Source organism: Scyliorhinus canicula, chromosome 15 (genome assembly GCF_902713615.1).
Source record: "Scyliorhinus canicula chromosome 15, sScyCan1.1, whole genome shotgun sequence".
Lineage (NCBI taxonomy): Eukaryota > Metazoa > Chordata > Chondrichthyes > Carcharhiniformes > Scyliorhinidae > Scyliorhinus > Scyliorhinus canicula.
Window position 1 is genome coordinate 133,552,044 of NC_052160.1, and position 19,730 is coordinate 133,571,773.

The following is a 19,730-nucleotide window of genomic DNA, read 5'->3' on the forward strand; positions in this document are numbered from 1 at the left end:
CTTGCTTATGCAATCAATAATCTAGCTATGAATGTGAGGAAATATTGGTACAAAGCAACTTTCCATTTTATTGTGAATAGCAAGGTACAGAAGTGGAAACAAAACGTTCAGCCAATTTGTCCAAACTTGTAGATCAACTTGTATCAATTTTGCCTTCCTCCCAATTAGCACAGCAGTTGGGAAATCATGTTGCTGCTATATAAAATCTTGGTTAGGCCGCATTTGGAGTATTACGTGCAGTTCTGATCACCACATTATCAGAAAGACATGGAAGCTCGAGTGCAAAGAAGGCTCACCAGGATGTTGCCTGGTCTCGAGGGTGCTAGCTATGAGGAGAGGTTGAATAAACTAGGATTGTTTTCACTGGAAAGACGAGGTTGAGAGGTGTCCTGATGGAGGTCTACGAAATTCTGAGAGGCATAGACAGGGTGGATAGTTAGAGGCTTTTTCCATAGGTGGAAGTGTCAGTTACAAGGGGGCACAGATTCAAGGTGAGAGGGGGAAAAGTTTAAAGGAGATGTGCGGGGTAAGTTTTTCACGCAGAGAATGGTGGGTGCCTGGAATGCGCTGCCACTGGATGTGGTGGAAGCAGCACATTAGCGACATTTAAAAGGCATCTGGATGGGTACATGAATGGGAGGTACATGAAGAGGGATATGGACAGAGCGAGGGCAGAAGGGTGTTTTTTGTAGCCAGGGCATTATGATCAGTACAGGCATAGAGGGCCGAAGGGCCTTTTCCTGTTCTGTACTTTTCTTTATTCTCCCTCTTCACCACCAAGACAAACTTGTGAATCGGGCTTCTATCTTCATTTTTTCGATGTTTCAGCTGAGTCAAGGGGTGTAGTTTCTCCTCTCCCTCTCGAGACGCTATTTGTGGAACAGTGTTGTGCTGTAAATAGGCCTGTGCTTTCCTCCCCTGTTTCCCCCGTTCCCCCCCCCCCCGTCCCTTGAATTGCTTAGTTTTGAATCCAGTGCAATTTGGTGGTTCTATGCCATCTCCAATTTGAAATGATTTTAGTAATTTAGTCTTGTATGTTAGATCATATAACTACATAGCATTTAATATCCCCACACTTCCTGCAGGAGTGGCTAATGGGAATTAGAAAAATTGACCACAGCTTCCGTCATGGGTGATAAGGTCAGGGAAGTTACAAAGTTCTTGATACTGACACTGGGTTTACAAGCTGCGTTCTTTATTAATTGGTCTGGGCATTAATTCGATTTAACTTCATCTTCCATGTTGAACACTAAAGTTAACTGGTTTTCGCAACTATTATGTAGAAGGAGGAAAATTGACATCTTTGGATATTATAACCTTTGACATCTGTTGTATTTCATTTTTGAGATTAAATTAATTTTCTCAACCTTTCTTGCTTTGTATTATGAAGTAAGCCTTGTTCCTTCAATGTTTAAACAATAAGATTGGAAGAGAAATAACGCACATCTAGTTGACAATGGAAACCCTTCATTTCTAACTCTATTTTTTGTATGTGTCAAATGCTTAAAATATTCTTTCATTAAAGACAATGAAGTATGCACATACGGAAATAGTTCTGGGAAAAAGACAATGAAATGTAAGAATGAGTCATCCAACATTGATGTAACCTTTATGATAAAATTACAGTCTGTGATTTTAACATATCGTGGCCTGGGCTTCATTAAATAATGAATAGAGTACATAAATGAGTTCTGCCAAATGTATTCTATAGTAATAGTCGTTTGGCTCCAGCTTGAATTTTGGATTAGATTTGAAAATGAAAATTGCTTATTGTCACAAGTAGGCTTCAAATGAAGTTACTGTGAAAAGCCCCTAGTCGCCACATTGCGGCGCTTGTTCAGGGAGGCTGGTACGGGAATTGAACCATGCTGCTGGCCTGCCTTGGTCTGCTTTCAGAGCCAGTGATTTAGCCCTGTGCTAAACCAGCCTCAGATTTGTTTATTGTCAGGTGTACCGAAGTACAGTGAAAAGTATTGTTCTGCATTCAGTTCACACAGATCATTCCATACATTAAAAAAAACACAGATCATTCCGTACGTAAAAAGACAAAGGGCAAACATAAAATACACAATGTATATAAAAGACGGTCATCGGGTGAAGTATACAGGAGTGGAGTACTGCTCAGTAGAAAAGATGTGCAAAGAGATCAATTCAGTCCATAAGAGGTTAATTTAGGAGTCTGGTAACAGTGGGGAAGAAGCTGATTTTGAACCTGCGTGTTCTCAGACTTTTGTATCTCCTGCCCGATGGAAGATTGAATAAACCGGTTGGGAGGGATCTTTGATTACGCTGTCCGCTTCCTGATGATTGATCGTTAGTTTCCGGAGAGTTAGAAACCCTATCGATAACAACCTTTGAAAGAGAATCCGATACTTGACAGAAAGGAAATGGGGAAAGAGGGTTGGGATTAGCTGATTTTTCTCTTGGAAAGAGCTGGCATTGACTCAATGGGTCAAGCAGTGACTATGTTTCAGAAGTACATAATTGGCTGTAATGCAGTGTTCTTCAAACTCGGGGGCACGACCCGTGTGTGGGTCGTGGGCGTGTGTTGGGAGGGTCGCGGAGTCGTCCTTCGCGACGCTCCCGATCGCGCAAATCAGCCGCAGCAGCCGGCATTTAATAACGTAGGCTGCAAGCAGCCTTCAAACTGGCCGCGAACATATTTAAAAAAAATAAAATTGGCCGCATTGCGCGTGCGCGCCCAATCATTGGTGCGCAGGCACAAAACGATATAGTTTTGCGCATGTGCACCAACGATCGGGCATGCACACGCAATGTGGCCGATTTTATATTTTAAACAATATGTTCGCGGCCAGTTTGAAGGCTGTTTGCCGCCGACGTTGATAAAATGCCGGCAGCTGCAGAGACACGGAAGATTTTTTTTACCTAATCTATTTAACCACCTGCCTAAAGGGAGGCAGAGGGCAGGTCACGCCCCCGAATGTCGACGGGGCTGGTTTAGCTCACAAGGCTAAATCGCTGGCTTATAAAGCAGACCAAGCAGGCCAGGTTCGATTCCCATACCAGCCTCCCCGGACAGGCGCCGGAATGTGGCGACTAGGGGCTTTTCACAGTAACTTCATTGAAGGATACTCGTGACAATAAGCGATTTTCATTCATTTCATTTCATGTGCTTTGGGCGCGATTGCGATTCCTCCATTTTATAAGCAGCAAACAAGCAACAGGACAGTAAAATATAAAATGGATCGTTTTGTTATAAGGGAGAGAGGACCAGAGACACAAACAGGCCAGGATCTCTCAACTAAACCTGCTGAAGAGAGTGGCTCAGGAGAATCCACAGCAGGACAAAGCAGTGTTGGTGTGAGCTGTTCAGGAGAGTCCACAGCAGGACAAAGCAGTGTTGGTGTGAGCTGTTCAGGAGAGTCCACAGCCGGACAAAGCAGTGTTGGTGTGAGCTGTTCAGGAGAATCCACAGCAGGACAAAGCAGTGTTGGTGTGAGCTGTTCAGGAGAGTCCACAGCCGGACAAAGCAGTGTTGGTGTGAGCTGTTCAGGAGAATCCACAGCAGGACAAAGTAGTGTTGGTGTGAGCTGTTCAGGAGAATCCACAGCAGGACAAAGCAGTGTTGGTGTGAGCTGTTCAGGAGGGTCCACAGCAGGACAAAGCAGTGTTGGTGTGAGCTGTTCAGGAGGGTCCACAGCAGGACAAAGCAGTGTTGGTGTGAGCTGTTCAGGAGAGTCCACAGCCGGACAAAGCAGTGTTGGTGTGAGCTGTTCAGGAGAATCCAGAGCCGGATAAAGCAGTGTTGGTGTGAGCTGTTCAGGAGAATCCACAGCAGGACAAAGCAGTGTTGGTGTGAGCTGTTCAGGAGAATCCACAGCAAGACAAAGCAGTGTTGGTGTGAGCTGTTCAGGAGGGTCCGCAGCAGGACAAAGCAGTGTTGGTGTGAGCTGTTCAGGAGAATCCACAGCAGGACAAAGCAGTGTTGGTGTGAGCTGTTCAGGAGAATCCACAGCAGGACAAAGCAGTGTTGGTGTGAGCTGTACAGGAGAGTCCACAGCAGGACAAAGCAGCACTGAGGTGAGCTCCAGGGCCTTTGGTGAACAGCCCATTAAGAAGAACTGAAATCGGGCACAAAGCAGTATAAAGATGACTTTTTAAGGTATGGATTTATTAATTGTGCCAATGCAAATCGGGATGCAAGGCCCATGTCCATTAGATGCAGGGAAGTGCTGGCAAATGAAAGTTTAAAACCCTCAAAAATTCAAAGGCATTTGAAGACTAAGCATGGCGAGTTCGAGGACAAACCTCTTGATTTTTTTCAAAGGATGCAACGAGAACTTAAATCGTCAGCTGAAGTCCTCAGCAGAAATGTTACATTGAACGACAAAGTACAATTAGCCTCTTACATGATAGCTTACCGTGTAGCTAAAGAGAAAATGCCCCACACTGTAGCAGAGAGATTAATTCTCCCTGCAGCATTAGATATAGTTTGTACGGTCATAGATGAGAGGTTCGTTGAAAAAGTGAAATGCATCCCACTTAGTGATAACACAGTGGCTCGCCGAATTTCTGATATTGCTGACAATTTCGAAGCCCAGCTTATTTCTCATTTAAAATCAGCGCAAGCATTCTCAATACAACTGGATGAAAGTACAGACATTTCAGATTGTGCAACCTTGCTAGTATACGTTAGGTATGTTTGGCACAATTAATTTGTTGAAGATTTGCTGTGCTACCTGACTTTAGCAACCCACACGACTAGCGCAGAAATTTTTGAAGTTTTGAATAGTTTTGTGGTTGGAAACTGCGGGCTCGACTGGGGTAATTGCAGAGGAATCACAAGTGATTGGAGCAGCCAACATGATTGGGAAAAACAGCCGAGTTATAGTAAGGTTTAAGGAGGCAGCTGGTCAGGACATTGTTTGGAATCATTGTTTTATTCACCATGAGGCACTGGCATCGAAAGGAATTCCATTCAATCTTGAAGTGGTGTTGAAAGGAATAGTGGAAGTTGTGAATTTCATTAAACGCAGCCCACTCAATACCAGACTTTTTGACACTGTTCCGATATGGGGGCTGAGAACACACATTTATTGTTCCACACAGAAGTACGTTGGCTGTCAAAGGGTCGGGTGCTACTCAGTTTACGAACTGAGGTACGAAATCCACGCTTTCCTCCTCGAGAAATTGTCCCCTCTGGCTGATGCGTTTGCTGATGAAACTTGGATGCTAGCAATGTCTTACCTTGCAGACATCTTTTCAATTCTCAATGAACTGAAGCTCAAATTGCAAGGGAAGGATGATGATTGCTTTTGACACTGAAGAAATCGAAGCTTTCCAAAAGATATTGAAAGTTTGGCAATTGCGAGTGCAAAGCCAAAACTACTACATGTTTCCCACACTGCGACGACACAGTGAAGAAAACAGCATTAGTAAGGAAAGTGTAAATGGATTGGCAAGCCTTATTGAGTTGCATCTGGCTGCCCCGATCGACAATTTCGGTCGCTACTTTCCAGAGGAGAAGTTTAAGATTCTGAGAGAGAGGAGGTGCGTGAAAAATCCCTTTGAGATTGAGTCAATTCTTAACTTGCAGCTGACTCCAAAAGAAGAAATTGAGCTTGTGCGTCTCAGCTGTGATAGCATATTAAAAACACAGCACAAGTCAATGAGGCTGTCAGCATTCTGGTGTAGCATCTTTTTTTTTAAATTTAATTTTTTTAAATAAATTTAGATTACCCAATTATTTGTTCCAATTAAGGGGCAATTTAGCATGGCCAATCCACCTACTCTGCACATTTTTGGGTTGTGGGGGTGAAACCCACGCAGACACAGGGGGAATGTGCAAGCTCCACACGGACAGTGACCCAGAGCTGGGATCGAACCTGGGACCTCAGCGCCGCGAGGCGGTTGTGCTAACCACTAGGCCACCGTGCTGCCCTTGGTGTAGCATCTTTGAGGAGTATCCGGAGCTGAGTAAAATGAGTATTTTGTTGCTCTTGCCCTTCACAATAACCTATATGTGCGAGGTTGGATATTCCGTCCTCACAAAGATGAAAACGCCACAAAGGAACCGGACCCGATATGTGCATAGCTCTCTCCTCCTGTGAACCTGATTGGAGTGAGATCGTGAGGACCAAGCAGGCTCACCTCTTGCATTAACGGTAAGAGAAAATGGTGGGTCGCGAAGTTCGGCTGGGTTGGGTCCCGAAGGTTGGCCGGTTGGCAAAAAAGGGTCCTCGGGGAAAAAAGTTTGAAGAACGCCGTTGTAATGCACTTTGGGATGATCGAAGGCAGTGTTCTTCAAACTTTTTTTCCCGGGACCCATTTTTACCAACCGGCATACCTTTGGGACCCGACCCTTGCCAGCCGACCTTCGCGGCCCACGCCGGCCGACCTGCGCGACCCACCATTTTCACTTACCTTGTTTGCTGCTGTCAAAAATGGAGGAAATGGTTTTGGCCCTTGTACACACTCCTCCAATGGAACCTGGTGGATGAAGGTGAAGCCTTCCGGTGTCGCAAAGTATAGAGTCTCCATATGTCCAAAGTTCTGCATTCTTTTCCTGTAAAGTTTTATCAAATAAAAACTTCCCCGAACCTGTAAACAAAAATAAAATAAATGAATAAATGGCCGCGAACATTTAAAAAAAAAATCATGTACAAAAACTGCGCATGCATGCCCGATCGCGCTGATGATTTGGCACGCATGCGCAGTTTTTGTACATGATTTTTTTTACATGTTGAAGGCCGCTTGCAGCCGGTGTTATTGTGCGCAGATTTGCGCGATCGGGAGCGCCGCGACGGACAGCTCCGCGTCCCTCCCGACACCCACCCGAGTTTGACAATGCCTGGTCTAAGGTTGTGAAAGGCACTAACTACATCGCTGCAAAATCAGTGACCTGCGTGGCACGGTGGCACAGTGGTTAGCACTGCGGCCTCACAGCACCGGGGACCTGAGTTCGATGCCAGTCTTGGGTGACACTGTGAACTTTGTACTTTCTCCCCGTGCGTTTCCTCCGGGTGCTCTGGTTTCCTCCCACAGTCCACAGATGTGCAGGTTAGGTGGATTGGACATGCTAAATTGGCCATGAGTGCTCAAAAGATGGGCAGGTTAGGTGAGGTTATGGGGATAGGGCAGTGGGCCTAGGTGGTGTGCTGCTATAGAGGGTCAGTGCAAATTTGAAGGGCTGAATGGCCGCCTCCTGTACTGTAGGGATTCTATGATTCTATTCTACGAAGTTTTGTCATTTGGATACTTAAAACACTCTGGAACCAATTAATTACTTTGAAGCGCAGCTACTGGTGTGGTGTATATGGATTTCAGTAAAGCGTTTGATAAGGTTCCCCACGGTAGGCTATTGCAGAAAATACAGAGGCATGGGATTCAGGGTGATTTAGCAGTTTGGATCAGAAATTGGCTAGCTGGAAGAAGACAAAGAGCGGTGGTTGATGGGAAATGCTCTGACTGGTGTCCAGTTACTAGTGGTGTACCACAAGGATCTGTTTTGGGGCTGTTGCTGTTTGTCATTTTTATAAATGACCTGGAGGAGGGCGTAGAAGGATGGGTGAGTAAATTTGCAGATGACACTAAAGTCGCTGGAGTTGTGGACAGTGCAGAAGGATGTTACAAGTTACAGAGGGACATAGATGAGCTGCAGAGCTGGGCTGACAGGTGGCAAATGGAGTTTAATGCAGAAAAGTGTGAGGTGATTCATTTTGGAAGGAATAACAGGAAGGCAGAGTACTGGGCTAATGGGAAGATTCTTGGTAGTGTGGATGAGCAGAGAGATCTCGGTGTCCATGTCTATAGATCCCTGAAAGTTGCCACCCAGGTTGAGAGGGTTGTTAGGAAGGCGCATGGTGTGTTAGCTTTTATTGGTCGAGGAATTGAGTTTCGGAGCCATGAGGTCATGTTGCAGTTGTACAAAACTCTGGTGCGGCCGCATTTGGAGTATTGTGTGCAGTTCTGGTTGCCACATTATAGGAAGGATGTGGAAGCATTGGAAAGGGTACAGAGGAGATTTACAAGAATGTTGCCTGGTATGGAGGGAAGGTCATATGAGGAAAGGCTGAAGGACTTGGGGCTGTTTTCGTTAGAGAGAAGAAGGTTAAGAGGTGACTTAATTGAGGCATACAAGATGATCAGAGGATTAGATAGGGTGGACATCGAGAGCCTTTTTCCTCGGATGGTGATGTCCAGCACAAGGGGACATAGCTTTAAAATGAGGGGAGATAGATATAGGACAGATGTCAGAGGTAGGTTCTTTACTCAGAGAGTAGTAAGGGCGTGGAATGCCCTGCCTGCAACAGTAGTGGACTCGCCAACACTAAACGCATTCAAATGGTCATTGGATAGGCATATGGACGATAAGGGAATAGTGTAGAGGGACTTTAGAAGGGTTTCAGAGGACGGTGCAACATCGTGGGCCGAAGGGCCTGTACTGCGCTGTAATGTTCTATGTTCTATTGTTATATGGGACAAGTTAGTAACCAAATCCGAGTATTAACTCTCCAATAATGAGAGTAGAATAGCCAGAGCATAGGAATCAACCATAAATAAAATTAATCAAAAGCTGCCTGATCTGTTAGCGAATGCACTTACCTGGGTTGTCTTAGCCCGATGCCATGTCTTTGGCAGTGTTATTGAGGGAAGATTCTTCACTTGGAACATCTGGCGAGCTCCTTGCTGCTGTTTGAATACAGTTGGAAAAAGTTGTAGTACAATATTGTCAGGATCAGATTTTATTAAATACACATTTCGTCTCAAGTAATGCAGGGTGTTTTGTTTCAATACTTTTGATGTCTCTTTTTGTGACCCAACAGTTGGATAAACAAAATCGAGCCAAAATCACTGACCTGGGATTCTGCAAACCCGAAGCTATGATGTCTGGGAGCATTGTGGGGACTCCTATCCATATGGCCCCTGAGCTGTTTTCAGGTATGTTGTTTTACCAGTGTCAAATTGTTTGACTATTGCTACACTAATGTAAAGGGGCTGGTTTCGCACAGGGCTAAAGAGCTGGCTTTTGAAGAAGACCAAGGCAGGCCAGCAGTATGGTTCAATTCCCGTACCAGCCTCCCCGAACAGGAATGTGGCGGCGAGGGGCTTTTCACAGTAACTTCATTTGAAGCCTACTTGTGACAATAAGCGATTTTCATTTCATTTCATTTTTATGTTGCATTAAGAAAGGGCTGTGGGCTGACGTGCTAGCTCTACCCAGTAACTGAGAAGCTCCTTGCTTCCATGCTGTTGAGTTAGCTTGACAAAAATGGCTGTTTAAGGTCTCTGCCCTTCAGCTGATGAAGGTAATGTTTATTTTTTTCCTTTCCTTTTATAAAAAAAAAAATTAAAAATTTCAAGTACCCAATTATTTTTTTTCCAATTGAGGGGCATTTAGTGTGGCCAATCCACCTAGCCTGCACATCTTTGGGTTATGGGGGTGAAACCCACGCAGACATGGGGAAAATGTGTAAACTCCACACGGACAGTGACCCGGGGCCGAGATCAAACCCGGGCCCTCAATGCCGTGAGGCAGCAATGCTAACCACTGCGCCACCATGCCACCCTGATGAAGGTCAAGTTGAGTAGAGTTTCCACCCTTTCGTTATGCGGTGTACCAGTGGTGTGCAAGAGGGTTCGGCACAATTCTGATTACCCTTTTGATTGAATAGCTTGCCCTCCAAATGGAAACGATCCTCTTGGGTGAGATACCAAAGAGCAGCCAGCACATGTCATTTGAGATGTGCATAGATAGCAGCAAGAAGGTGCATTTATTATAACTTGCTTTAACATAAATGTTCTGGGGTATTTCTGACATTTCCTATGTTCATGTTAAACCAGTTGGTTTTTATCTTTTTCTTGCTGCTTCTTGGATCTGGCTCTTCGTTGGAGCCTTAAGATTCTCTTCAAGTTGATCGGTCAGGAAAGATGTAAGGTGGCACCAAACTCGGGGTTGGGTTAAACCAGGGGCTGGTTTAGCTCTGGTTTAGCTCACTGAGCTAAATCGCTGGCTTTCAAAGCAGACCAAGCAGGCCAGCAGCACGGTTCGATTCCCGTACCAGCCTCCCCGGACATGCGCCGGAATGTGGCGACTAGGGGCTTTTCACAGTAACTTAATTGAAGACTACTTGTGACAATAAGCAATTTTCATTTCATTTCATTTTCATCTTTTGTTGAAATTGGCCTTGTCAAAGCAATAGCAGCAGTAGACCATTCAGCCCTCCAGCCCGTCCCACCTTTCGTTCAGATCTAATCTGTGCCCCAACTCCAATAACTTGCCTTTTTCTCCCCCTAGCCTTTGTAAAGCTGGCAAAACTATCTATTTCTTGATGTGATAAGAGGTGTAAGACCGATCGTGACTGACCTTTGTCAGCGCTCAATAAATACTACTCACTAGGAAGCTGTCAGGAGAAACCACATGTTTTGTGTCCAGTGATGCATCAAACAAGTCGGAGGTGCCTTCACTGTGATTGGGTTTTGAGGAGGGAGGGTGAGGGAGAGGACCATTAGTAAACTGGCCGCAGCATATCCTCAAACAGAAGATTATAATTCTTTGTTTTCTTTTCATGCTCTTCTCCACCCCCCTAGGAAAGTATGATAATTCCGTAGATGTGTATGCATTCGGAATCCTTTTCTGGTATCTGTGCACAGGAACAATTAAACTCCCGGAGGCATTTGAAAAATGTTCGAGCAAAGATCAGCTGTGGAACAGTGTGAAGAAAGGTACTTGGTAACTCCTCCTCTATGCCGGTCTCAAGTGAAATAAGTTGGAAGCTTTCTCAAAAGTATTTGCATGCAAATAACACTCGTTTAATGTAGCTAAACATCCTAATGCGTTTCACAGCTTCATTATCCAACAAAGTTGACAATCAAAAAGGTGCCACTTGGACAGGTAACCAAAAGTTTTGCATTAATTTTATATTTGCCATCTTTAGCCTGGAGACATCTTTAGCTTGGAGCTGACAACTGTTGGGAAATGCTATTTGCCTTGTCCATGCTGCTGGTACTGCATTGAGACAGGAAATTGAGATGATTACTCCTCTGCTCACCTCCCTCTCTCCTTCTTTTGGATGTTGTCAATCAATGGTTCCTAGTCGCTGCTTGTGCCTGGTGGCGTTTTACACTAGAATTGCTGCCACTTAATTTTTTTATTTTTTTATTTGCTAAAACAACTCGCTTGAGCCTTTTGGTGCATTCAGATCCCCTTAAATATTGAAGAAGAATATTATAACTGCACATCATCATAGTTTAATTGAATAAAAACTTGGAACTGAAGCTGCAAGGCAAGTGTGTTGATGCTTGAAGGGTTTAAAGCGAAATCTGGCAGCAAAAAAAAATCCTCATTTTTACATTTAACCAAAGCTTGGTTGCAGGTAGATTTGAAGAATCCTCTTGAAGGAGGAGCGACACACAGACAGGTTTAGGATTTTACTGCTGGTTTTAAGAATGTACTCCAGCCAGATCGCGGGTCAGAATTGCCACAAAGCCGGATGGGTCTACCCTCCCATGTCCCATATCATAAAATCCCATTTCCTCTGATAATTTTACACCATGAACCTGCAATGGTAGCGTCTACATTAGAGTGACCTTCTTAAAAACCTAAAAATACATTTTATCTATACTTCGCCCACAGAGTTTGAAGTAAGTGTTGGTTTGTATTTTGTTCATTATTTCTAACCTCCTAAACATTATCTGTCTCATTCTGCCAGTAATTGCGACTTGCTGATAGCAGTGATGTCACTGACACGAGACACTTAACTGTATCCCATCTCTAATCAGAAGATAAAAAGGTTTTGGGTCTGTTGTTTGCGCATGGGAAAAGTGTCTAGTGTGTTGTTACAGCTCATTAGCAAGCCTTGCGCTAAGTTTTCTGGCTGTCTCTCCTGCAGTGATCCCAAATTACCCTCATGATTTGAAGCAACGCCATGTAGCATTTCTGATCTGTTTCATTTTTATCTCACCACATAGACATCAGTTGGCTGGGCGGCTGGTTTGTGATGCAGAACGATGACAAAAACGCAGACCCAATTCCCGTGCCAACTGAGGTTATCCATGAAGAACACCTCTTCTCAGCTTTGTCCCTCGCCTGAGGTGTGGTGACCCTCGGGTTAAATCACCACCTGCCTGCTCTCAAAGCGGAGAGCTGTCTCTGGTCCTCTGGGACTGTGGTGATATTTACATTTAAAAAAAATCTAGGGTACCCAATTCATTTTTTCCAATTAAAGGGCAATTTAGCATGGCCAATCCACCTACCCTGCACATCTTTTGGATGATAACTAGGGGACATGGTTGAAATATAATGGGTCTCCCATTTAAAGCTGGAAATTAGAATAATATTTTTCTGCGTGTTGTGAATCTTTGGTACTCTCTCCCCCTGAGAGCTGTGAAGGCAGGATCATTGAATATTTTTAGGCTAGAGGTAGATAGATTCTTGACAAAGAAGGGGGGATTGAAAGGCTATCAGGGCTAGGCAGAAAATGCATTTAAGTCTAAATTTGATCAGCCATGATATTGAATGGCAGAGCAGACTCAAGGGGCCAAACGGCCTCCTCCTTATTCGCTTGATTGTGTGCAAGTCCTGCCAATGGATTCCTTTTTTTAAGATGAGTGTCAGTGAACACAGGATATAGATTTCCGATAATCGTAAAGAAAATAGGGGCTCAGCAAGATGTGATCCGGCATGCATCCTTTCTTTCGTGATAATGAAAGCTGGTTCAGTAACTTCCAAAATGGAACTAGATAAATACTTAATGGAGGCATGTACGGGTTATGGACATGGGTCAGTGGGTCTAATTGGCCAACTTTAAAGGGCTGAATGGCCTCCTTCATGTAGTGTGATTGTGATTTCTGTGGTTTTAGGTGCACGGCCGGAACGACTACCTACCTTTGATGAGGAGTGCTGGCAGCTGATGGAGGCATGTTGGAACGGCGACCCTTCTCAGAGGCCCTTGCTTGGGATAGTTCAGCCAATCCTGCAAAGCATCATGGACAGACTCTGCAAAAGTAACTCCGGGCCGCTGAGCAAAGACAGCTCGACGTGATGAACAAGCGGAAAGCCGTGTGGATTTGCAGGATCTCTCCACAGAATGGAGAACACAAAAAAGCAAAGGAGGAACCCAGCTTGTTGAGGCTGCGTTGTTTCCATTGACTTAATATAAGTATTAACACTAGTTCAGCATTACTGTTTACCTTCTGCTATGCAGCAAGAAAGCAAAACTTGATATTTTTTATCAATTTTCTTGGACTTGTTGGGGATGCAATAGAACAGCTTGTTGGGACTGGTGCAAGGAACTTATTGGTCTTTTCTGGACAGTGTTTTTGAGCAAACCTTCCTTGTAGTTCTCCAAGTTATCACAGAATATCATTTAAAAAGAGACATAGATAGGAATATAGCTGCTTGTTTCTAGCCCCTTCCATCCCATCCATCAATTTCCTTTCTCTTTCCAACCTCCCTACACCCATTCTGATCCATGTAAGCTTTTGCATTGAGCGTGGGTTGCGAGTGTTCTTCGCTGAGGGGAGATGATGGGGAGGGAAATAACATTTTGGCTGAAGTTCTTCACTCACTTTCTGTCAATAGCCTCTAATACTGAACACGGTCGCGTTTGTTTTTTGCATCACTGGCATTCGTCTTACCCTTTCCTTCCACAAATAGTGTCACTTTGCACTAATTTTGCATTTAATATTTTTAGTTTGTAATTTCCATTTGGGAGATTGTTGAGTTTCACTATTTGCCTTGTCTGTGCTGCTGTGTACTTGATTGAAGGCGGAAAATGGCGGCCAAGGCTCCGGTCTCTCTCTTTGAAGCTGCCAGTCAATAGCTCCTGGTCCTTGCTTGTGCCTGCTGGTGTTTTACACAAGAATTGCTGCTTTTTTTCATTCCTCTACAACAGCTCGCTTGACGCATCAAGATCCTCTTCAAAATATTGAACAACGATATCACTACTGCACATAATCATAGTTCAGTTGAATAAAAACTGGGAACCGAGGCTGCGAGGAAAGTGTGGTGCTTGAAAGGTTTTTAAATGAGTTGTGGAAGAAATCCCTATTTTTACGTTTAGCCGTTGTGCTTTTAGTCATGTGCCAATGACCTTTCTCAACAACTAGTCACATGTTTGCCATTCAATGGATTCTTCAGCTTCTGCTGATTCTCAAGCAAATGTAATACCTGACGGTGAAGGAGGGAAGGGCTGCTAAAGTCCTGACCTTCCCCTCTAGCCAAGAGACTAAACGGAATATCTCTGATTTGCGGCTACTTGAAGCTACCCAACATTAAACACTACATTTCCTTCCATTGTCCAAAGCTCCAGTCTTAGTCATTAAAGGTGAAGATCTCACAGTTTCACTTTACTTGGTGGTATGCCTGCCCATTTGTCGGTATCCGGCTGATCAGGAATGGCAGACTGCTGTATTATATGGATACATCGATCAGTTATAAGCAAACTGTGGGTCAACTCTTTATTTGATAAATGTATTGTGGCTGAAAACTTGGTGAGGTTTTTTGAACAGGAGGTATTGAATCACCAGCCTTGTTTTACACTCCATCCTATTTGGTTTTTTTTAAAGTGCAAATCAGGCTGACTGTTCTCTACCTCCCAGCTTGCATTTCCAGCCAAACCCAGATTATTTTGTGTTCTAATGTACAGTTTTATACATGTATTATTTTTAAAGTGTTCTGTGTTACTTTATTGTTTACTTTTCTTTTCAGCCACCCTTTCCCAAGGTTAAAAGGCTTCTTTTTTAAATGGTTGCATTTTGTCCCATGGAAGTCCGTCGTCTTTCTGAAATTTGGTGCTTCACTCTTTATTGTCCATATTGAACTAAGATATTGGAACACTTTTTTTCAAAAATGTGAGTGTTGTTATAACACAGGAAAGATATATGGATCCCTCTTTTGGTAATCACTTCTTTTTTTTTTAAAGACGATGTTTCTGGAGCCCGAAGAGCCAATGAATAAGGTTTATCAGTGTGTCTGAAAATTGTAGCCAATGGGATCAAATTTATTAGTGGTACACAAAACCCCTTAATTTAGCACTTGACACCAGCACTGGTCAGGTTCATTTTGTTTCTGAACTGAGGGCTTAGATTTAACACTCCATCCTTCTACAATGCACTTGGAGATGATGCAAACACTAACTTTATTACAAACAAAAGTTTAGGTGCTTCAGAATTGACTTTTTAAAAAATCAACTTATTCGGTAATCTGAGCAGTTCAGTTTGATCACTTGGTGTAACATGAAAAGGTTAAGCTGTTGTGACATCTGTCCTGAGTTCATGGCAGCTGGGATGTTATTCCAATGCTGTTGAGAAGGATGCAGCTCTTGGGCATTAGGAGTGGCCGATGAATTAGACAGACCGGTGATAGATGCAGAATCAGTTTGGCAAAATGTTTTCATATGGAAACTGCCTTGACTTTTGAGACTGTAATGGAGAGAGAGCCCTCTTCAAGTCTGGAGCATCATGCGATTCTAGGATGAACTATACTATTACTAATGCTGCTGCTGATTTGACTGTCCTGTTTGAGTTGCTGGGCATGTGTTTGAGAGCCTGAGCATTTGCAAGGACTGCATTACCTTGGATACATGTGTACGGTGTCTCCTCTTACCAAATGCGTCTCTTGCACTTTGTTTAAATTGTTTTGACCAGTATTACTTTCGAAGCAGAAGTATTACTTTGCTATTGATCAAAAAGTCTCTAAACTATGTGATAGAAAAATAAATAATTAAATTGGGGAGGAGAGATCAGAGCACAGATGGGTTCTTACCCCAGTGTTTGTTCCCCATGTATGTGTATGAGCGAATATGTAGAGCGTGAACCAATGGAGCGAGTTCAAAACTACATCCCACTGGTGAAGGTACTGAAAGTTTTGAAAATTTGCATAGAGACACTTTATTACCAAAGGGTGACATTAGTGCAATATTGGTTTGCCTTTTGGATCAGTGAAATGCAGTCATTTTTTTTAACCTGACTAAAAGATCCTACACACTGAAATGAGAATAGGCTCCGTCACATTCGTCGTTCGTGCAAATCCACAGCACAAAACTACCCCCCAGAGTTCCTCAGTTGGGGGGAAATAGGAAAATTCTAACTAATTGAGAAGAATAGAGGGAGATAGCAGCCGTACAGGTGACCCATATGCAAATATCAAATCTTCAATCTTCTCCTCCTGTAGTTAACTGTAGAAACGTAACGTTGATTAAAGCATTGTTGCAGCAGAGGAAGGAACGCTTTTTTTTTCCATTTGACTCCTGCTGCACCTGTTCTGGAAGTTGTGTATTACTGACATTCGGGATACAAAACGTTGTCCCATTCATATCATTGTTCCTCAGTGAGCACAGAAAAAATGTTCGCCAAAATTGGAAATTTAGGTGGGCAACAATAGCATTTGGAAAATACTCATCGTCCCGTTAAGCCATAGAAAAGAATCCTTTTACAAAAGCTAAAGAAATTTGCGAAATCACCACTGATTTGAGCATGATTCGCAGCACGCAATTATCAAGATGAGGGGATGTGAGAAACACTGAATGAGCCAAAGTTCAAAGGAATAAGTAGGAGATCTGAATCTATTGAAGCATTTTTGAGTTTAAATGCCCAGACCCTTTGTCTTCAGGATTTATTTCCAAAGGGGACTAGATTAACAGGCCCAGTAAAATTAAATAGTTACCGCCAGGAAGCAGTGAACCTTTAGCCAGATAGCTTGTACATATTCTTTTAAAGAGGAACTTTACTCTTAACCTGTTTTCAGATCCTCCTGCTGTGAAGAAATCTAGGTATTGCATGTAATGTTTGGAGGGGGGGTGGGGAATCATTCACTGTCAACTTTTTCCCAAGTTCTAGATTAGAGACTTAGTTGCAGTGAAGTATGTGTCATCAGTCCCTTTTTGTTTTTAGAAAAAAAGTCATTCCTGGCCATAAAGCATTGCTGGATTTAAGTTGGATTTCTCAATAGGGTGCCTCGTTGCAAAAATTTACCTTTGAGTGAATGTGCAGTAACGCAAGAGTCTTGGAGCGTTGAAGTGCAGAGCAAGAGGGTCCTGGTGTTTTATTTTCTGCCACACTCATCAATTGAGTTCTGTGTGAGAGTTGGGAAAAATTAGAGGGAGGATTATTGCTTGCCAAGTTATTGCAATAAATATGGTTGTACAGGCTGCATTGTGAGATCTAGGAGGCGGCCATCTGATTGCCCAAACTCTGAGTAGCTGCCCAGCTCATACAGAAAGTGGAGAAACTGAAGAGGTTTTGTATCAAAAATGAGGTAGAAGTTTTATCTCTTTTTTTTTTTCATACAATGGCATATACAAGGATCAAGAGCCAAGATCAAGTAGTGAGATATCATGATGCCTTGTATTTCAATCTCCGAACGGCTATTAGAGCTAAAGGTCAGTATTTTTTAATGAGAGCAAAACTGCAAACTTTGTGTAAATTGTGTTATTGAATGTAGTGACAGGCTGGTCTCCCTTATAGCACTTCAACTCTTGAAAGACGCTTGTCTTTTGTTTTCTAAAGAAAGCACTTGGACCGTCAGCTGCACTTTGTGTACGCAGGCCTCTGAGGTTACTTGGATTGTTGTGTTGAGCTGAAGCCTGTTGTACTGCACTGAACTACAGAGGTGGTGAGCTTGGCTCCATGCACTTTTAAATTGGACGCTCTTTGGGGAAAAACCAGCTAGCCTCGGCTGCTGCGGTTTTCAAAAAGGACACCCTTAAGAAAGGCACCAGTCTGACTCCTTTTTGCAACAGCACAAACCCATTACGCATTGCAGTTTGTAAATTTCAACCAGGCCAAAGGAGTTACTGTGCTCAAATTGCAAATTAAATTCTACCTTCATGTAAAGCTTCTCTTTATGAGCTAGCTCCACTTATTACACTGCTACCTGAACCATTCTGGCGATGTGGTTTTATTTCCTTTTAAGGCACAGCTTTTCACTCCATATTAAAAACACAACCCAGTATTTAAAAACTCCTGAGATGCTAACTCATGACTCGACGTGTTTAAACAACCTTGCACATTTTTCACAGTCTGCCCCCTTTTGGTTGGAATGAATCCTTCCTCGTTTCCCTATCCAACAAAGTGCCAAGATGTCCTATATGCTACAGAAGCTAAATGCTGGGCATACTGCAGAAATATAACCAACCACCCTCACTTTCATCCCTTGCCCATGTGCCTTGGCAAGGGTATGCACTTGTAAGCATTCTCTGTCAACTCATGTGTCTCAACTAGACCCAAGCTAAAAATTAAATATGGTTTATTAATATTTTGGATGTTTTGACATATTAAACCATATTTGTACAATATACTGAATGAACTATATTCTTGTGAAATGTGTGTGAATGTGATAAGTCAATGTCCATCAAGGTTTAATATCCAAAAGTGTGTTGTACAATTGGCTAAATTTCTGCACTTCGATTGATATTACAAAATTATCTGATCTACAAGTTCCCACACTAAAGATTCTATTTTATTCCTTGCAACTAATAATTTCTCTGAAAAGTTTTGAAAATATACTTTTAGACCAATTATGTATTAATTTGGGGGGGGGGGGGGGGAGAAAGAGAATAGCAGCTTTTGGATTACCTGTTGAGGGCTTAACTGGAATTTTAGTCGGTGTGTCGTATGTTCTCCTTCAGTTCAGTTGTAGACAGCATAGACCACCGCAGAATCATGAGAGGGGAGGCCAGTGCATTCATTGTCATTGTTCCCAAAGCAATCCATAAAGGACCTCCCTCTAACCATTGCTGTTAGTCTGTCCACTCTGTGCTACAGGATTTGATATCGATAGCACGGAAGGACTCCAGATGGGCCTACACAGGGAGTTGAATTGAGTTAATATGAAACCTTTCTGCTAACATCTGTGTTGGTGTTCCTAGGGGGGGAAAGGCTCTCACAATCTTGAGTAAGCCTTTTTTCTGTTTTAAACATGCTTCTCGTTTTCCCCCCTCCCATCTCCAAATCTGTCATTACGCCCTAATTTTCCCAGAGTACTTGGTGCATTTTCCTGCCATGGTTAATCCCTGGGGAAAAAGAGAAAAGGATTTTACTACCAAGATGGGCATTTTGTGTGTGTATGTATGCCAAGATGAGACTTCCCTCCCCATCACCCTCTAGTTGGCAAGGGGCCAGGGGTTTAAGCAACATCTCAGCATATCCAATTGTGAGGGAGAATCCGGTGAGAATCATTAGCACAATCCTTTATAGAACAATTGTGTTTTTGTTTTTCTTTTGGTACATTCTGACGTGGTTCTGTTTTTTAATGTAAATGGTGACTAGACTTGGCGTCATAATGGAGATTTTTAAAACACTAAATATGCTTGGACTCTAGTGCAATGGACAACAACTAGTTGGATGCATTATTAATATTTTATTGTTGTGTATTCCTTGTAATCTTTCACCAGTTAAGCCATTGAGTAAAGTTTCAAGATGAAGTACTTGTTTTAAAACAAAATGTTACTCCATTGTTAAAATGCCTCTGCTGTCAAATCCTGTTTTATATAAAAACTGAAAAACTGCACAAAATACAAGGTGCTATATAATAAAGATGAACTTAACCTATTCTTTGTATTTTTAATATCTCACTTGTACTATTTTTCTTTACTAGTTACTCTTGCCATTCTGCATTGAAGAGATTGAGAGGGAAGGCTGAATTCTGCAGAAGTCTTGCAGTCATCCGATTCCCACTTTGCCTTGATGTGCTGTCAGATTTGGCACATTATGCTGGTTCATGCCCCTATTCTTAGCTTTGCAAATGTCTCCTTTTAAAGTGTTTATCC

At 42.9% G+C, this 19,730-nt stretch overlaps 1 protein-coding gene across 2 annotated transcripts in view; it reads left to right on the forward strand.

Annotated features, from left to right (window-relative positions):
- dstyk (dual serine/threonine and tyrosine protein kinase) overlaps nt 1-19,513 on the forward strand; it is a 113,866-nt gene extending 94,353 nt beyond the window's left edge. For both annotated transcript variants that reach the window (XM_038819560.1, XM_038819561.1), the window contains exons 11-13: nt 8,787-8,901; nt 10,552-10,686; nt 12,823-19,513. In XM_038819560.1, coding sequence (XP_038675488.1) covers nt 8,787-8,901; nt 10,552-10,686; nt 12,823-13,004 — 432 coding nt within the window. In that variant the 3' untranslated portion in view covers nt 13,005-19,513. The remainder of the gene's footprint in view (nt 1-8,786; nt 8,902-10,551; nt 10,687-12,822) is intronic.
- Nucleotides 19,514-19,730: the final 217 nt, after the last annotated feature.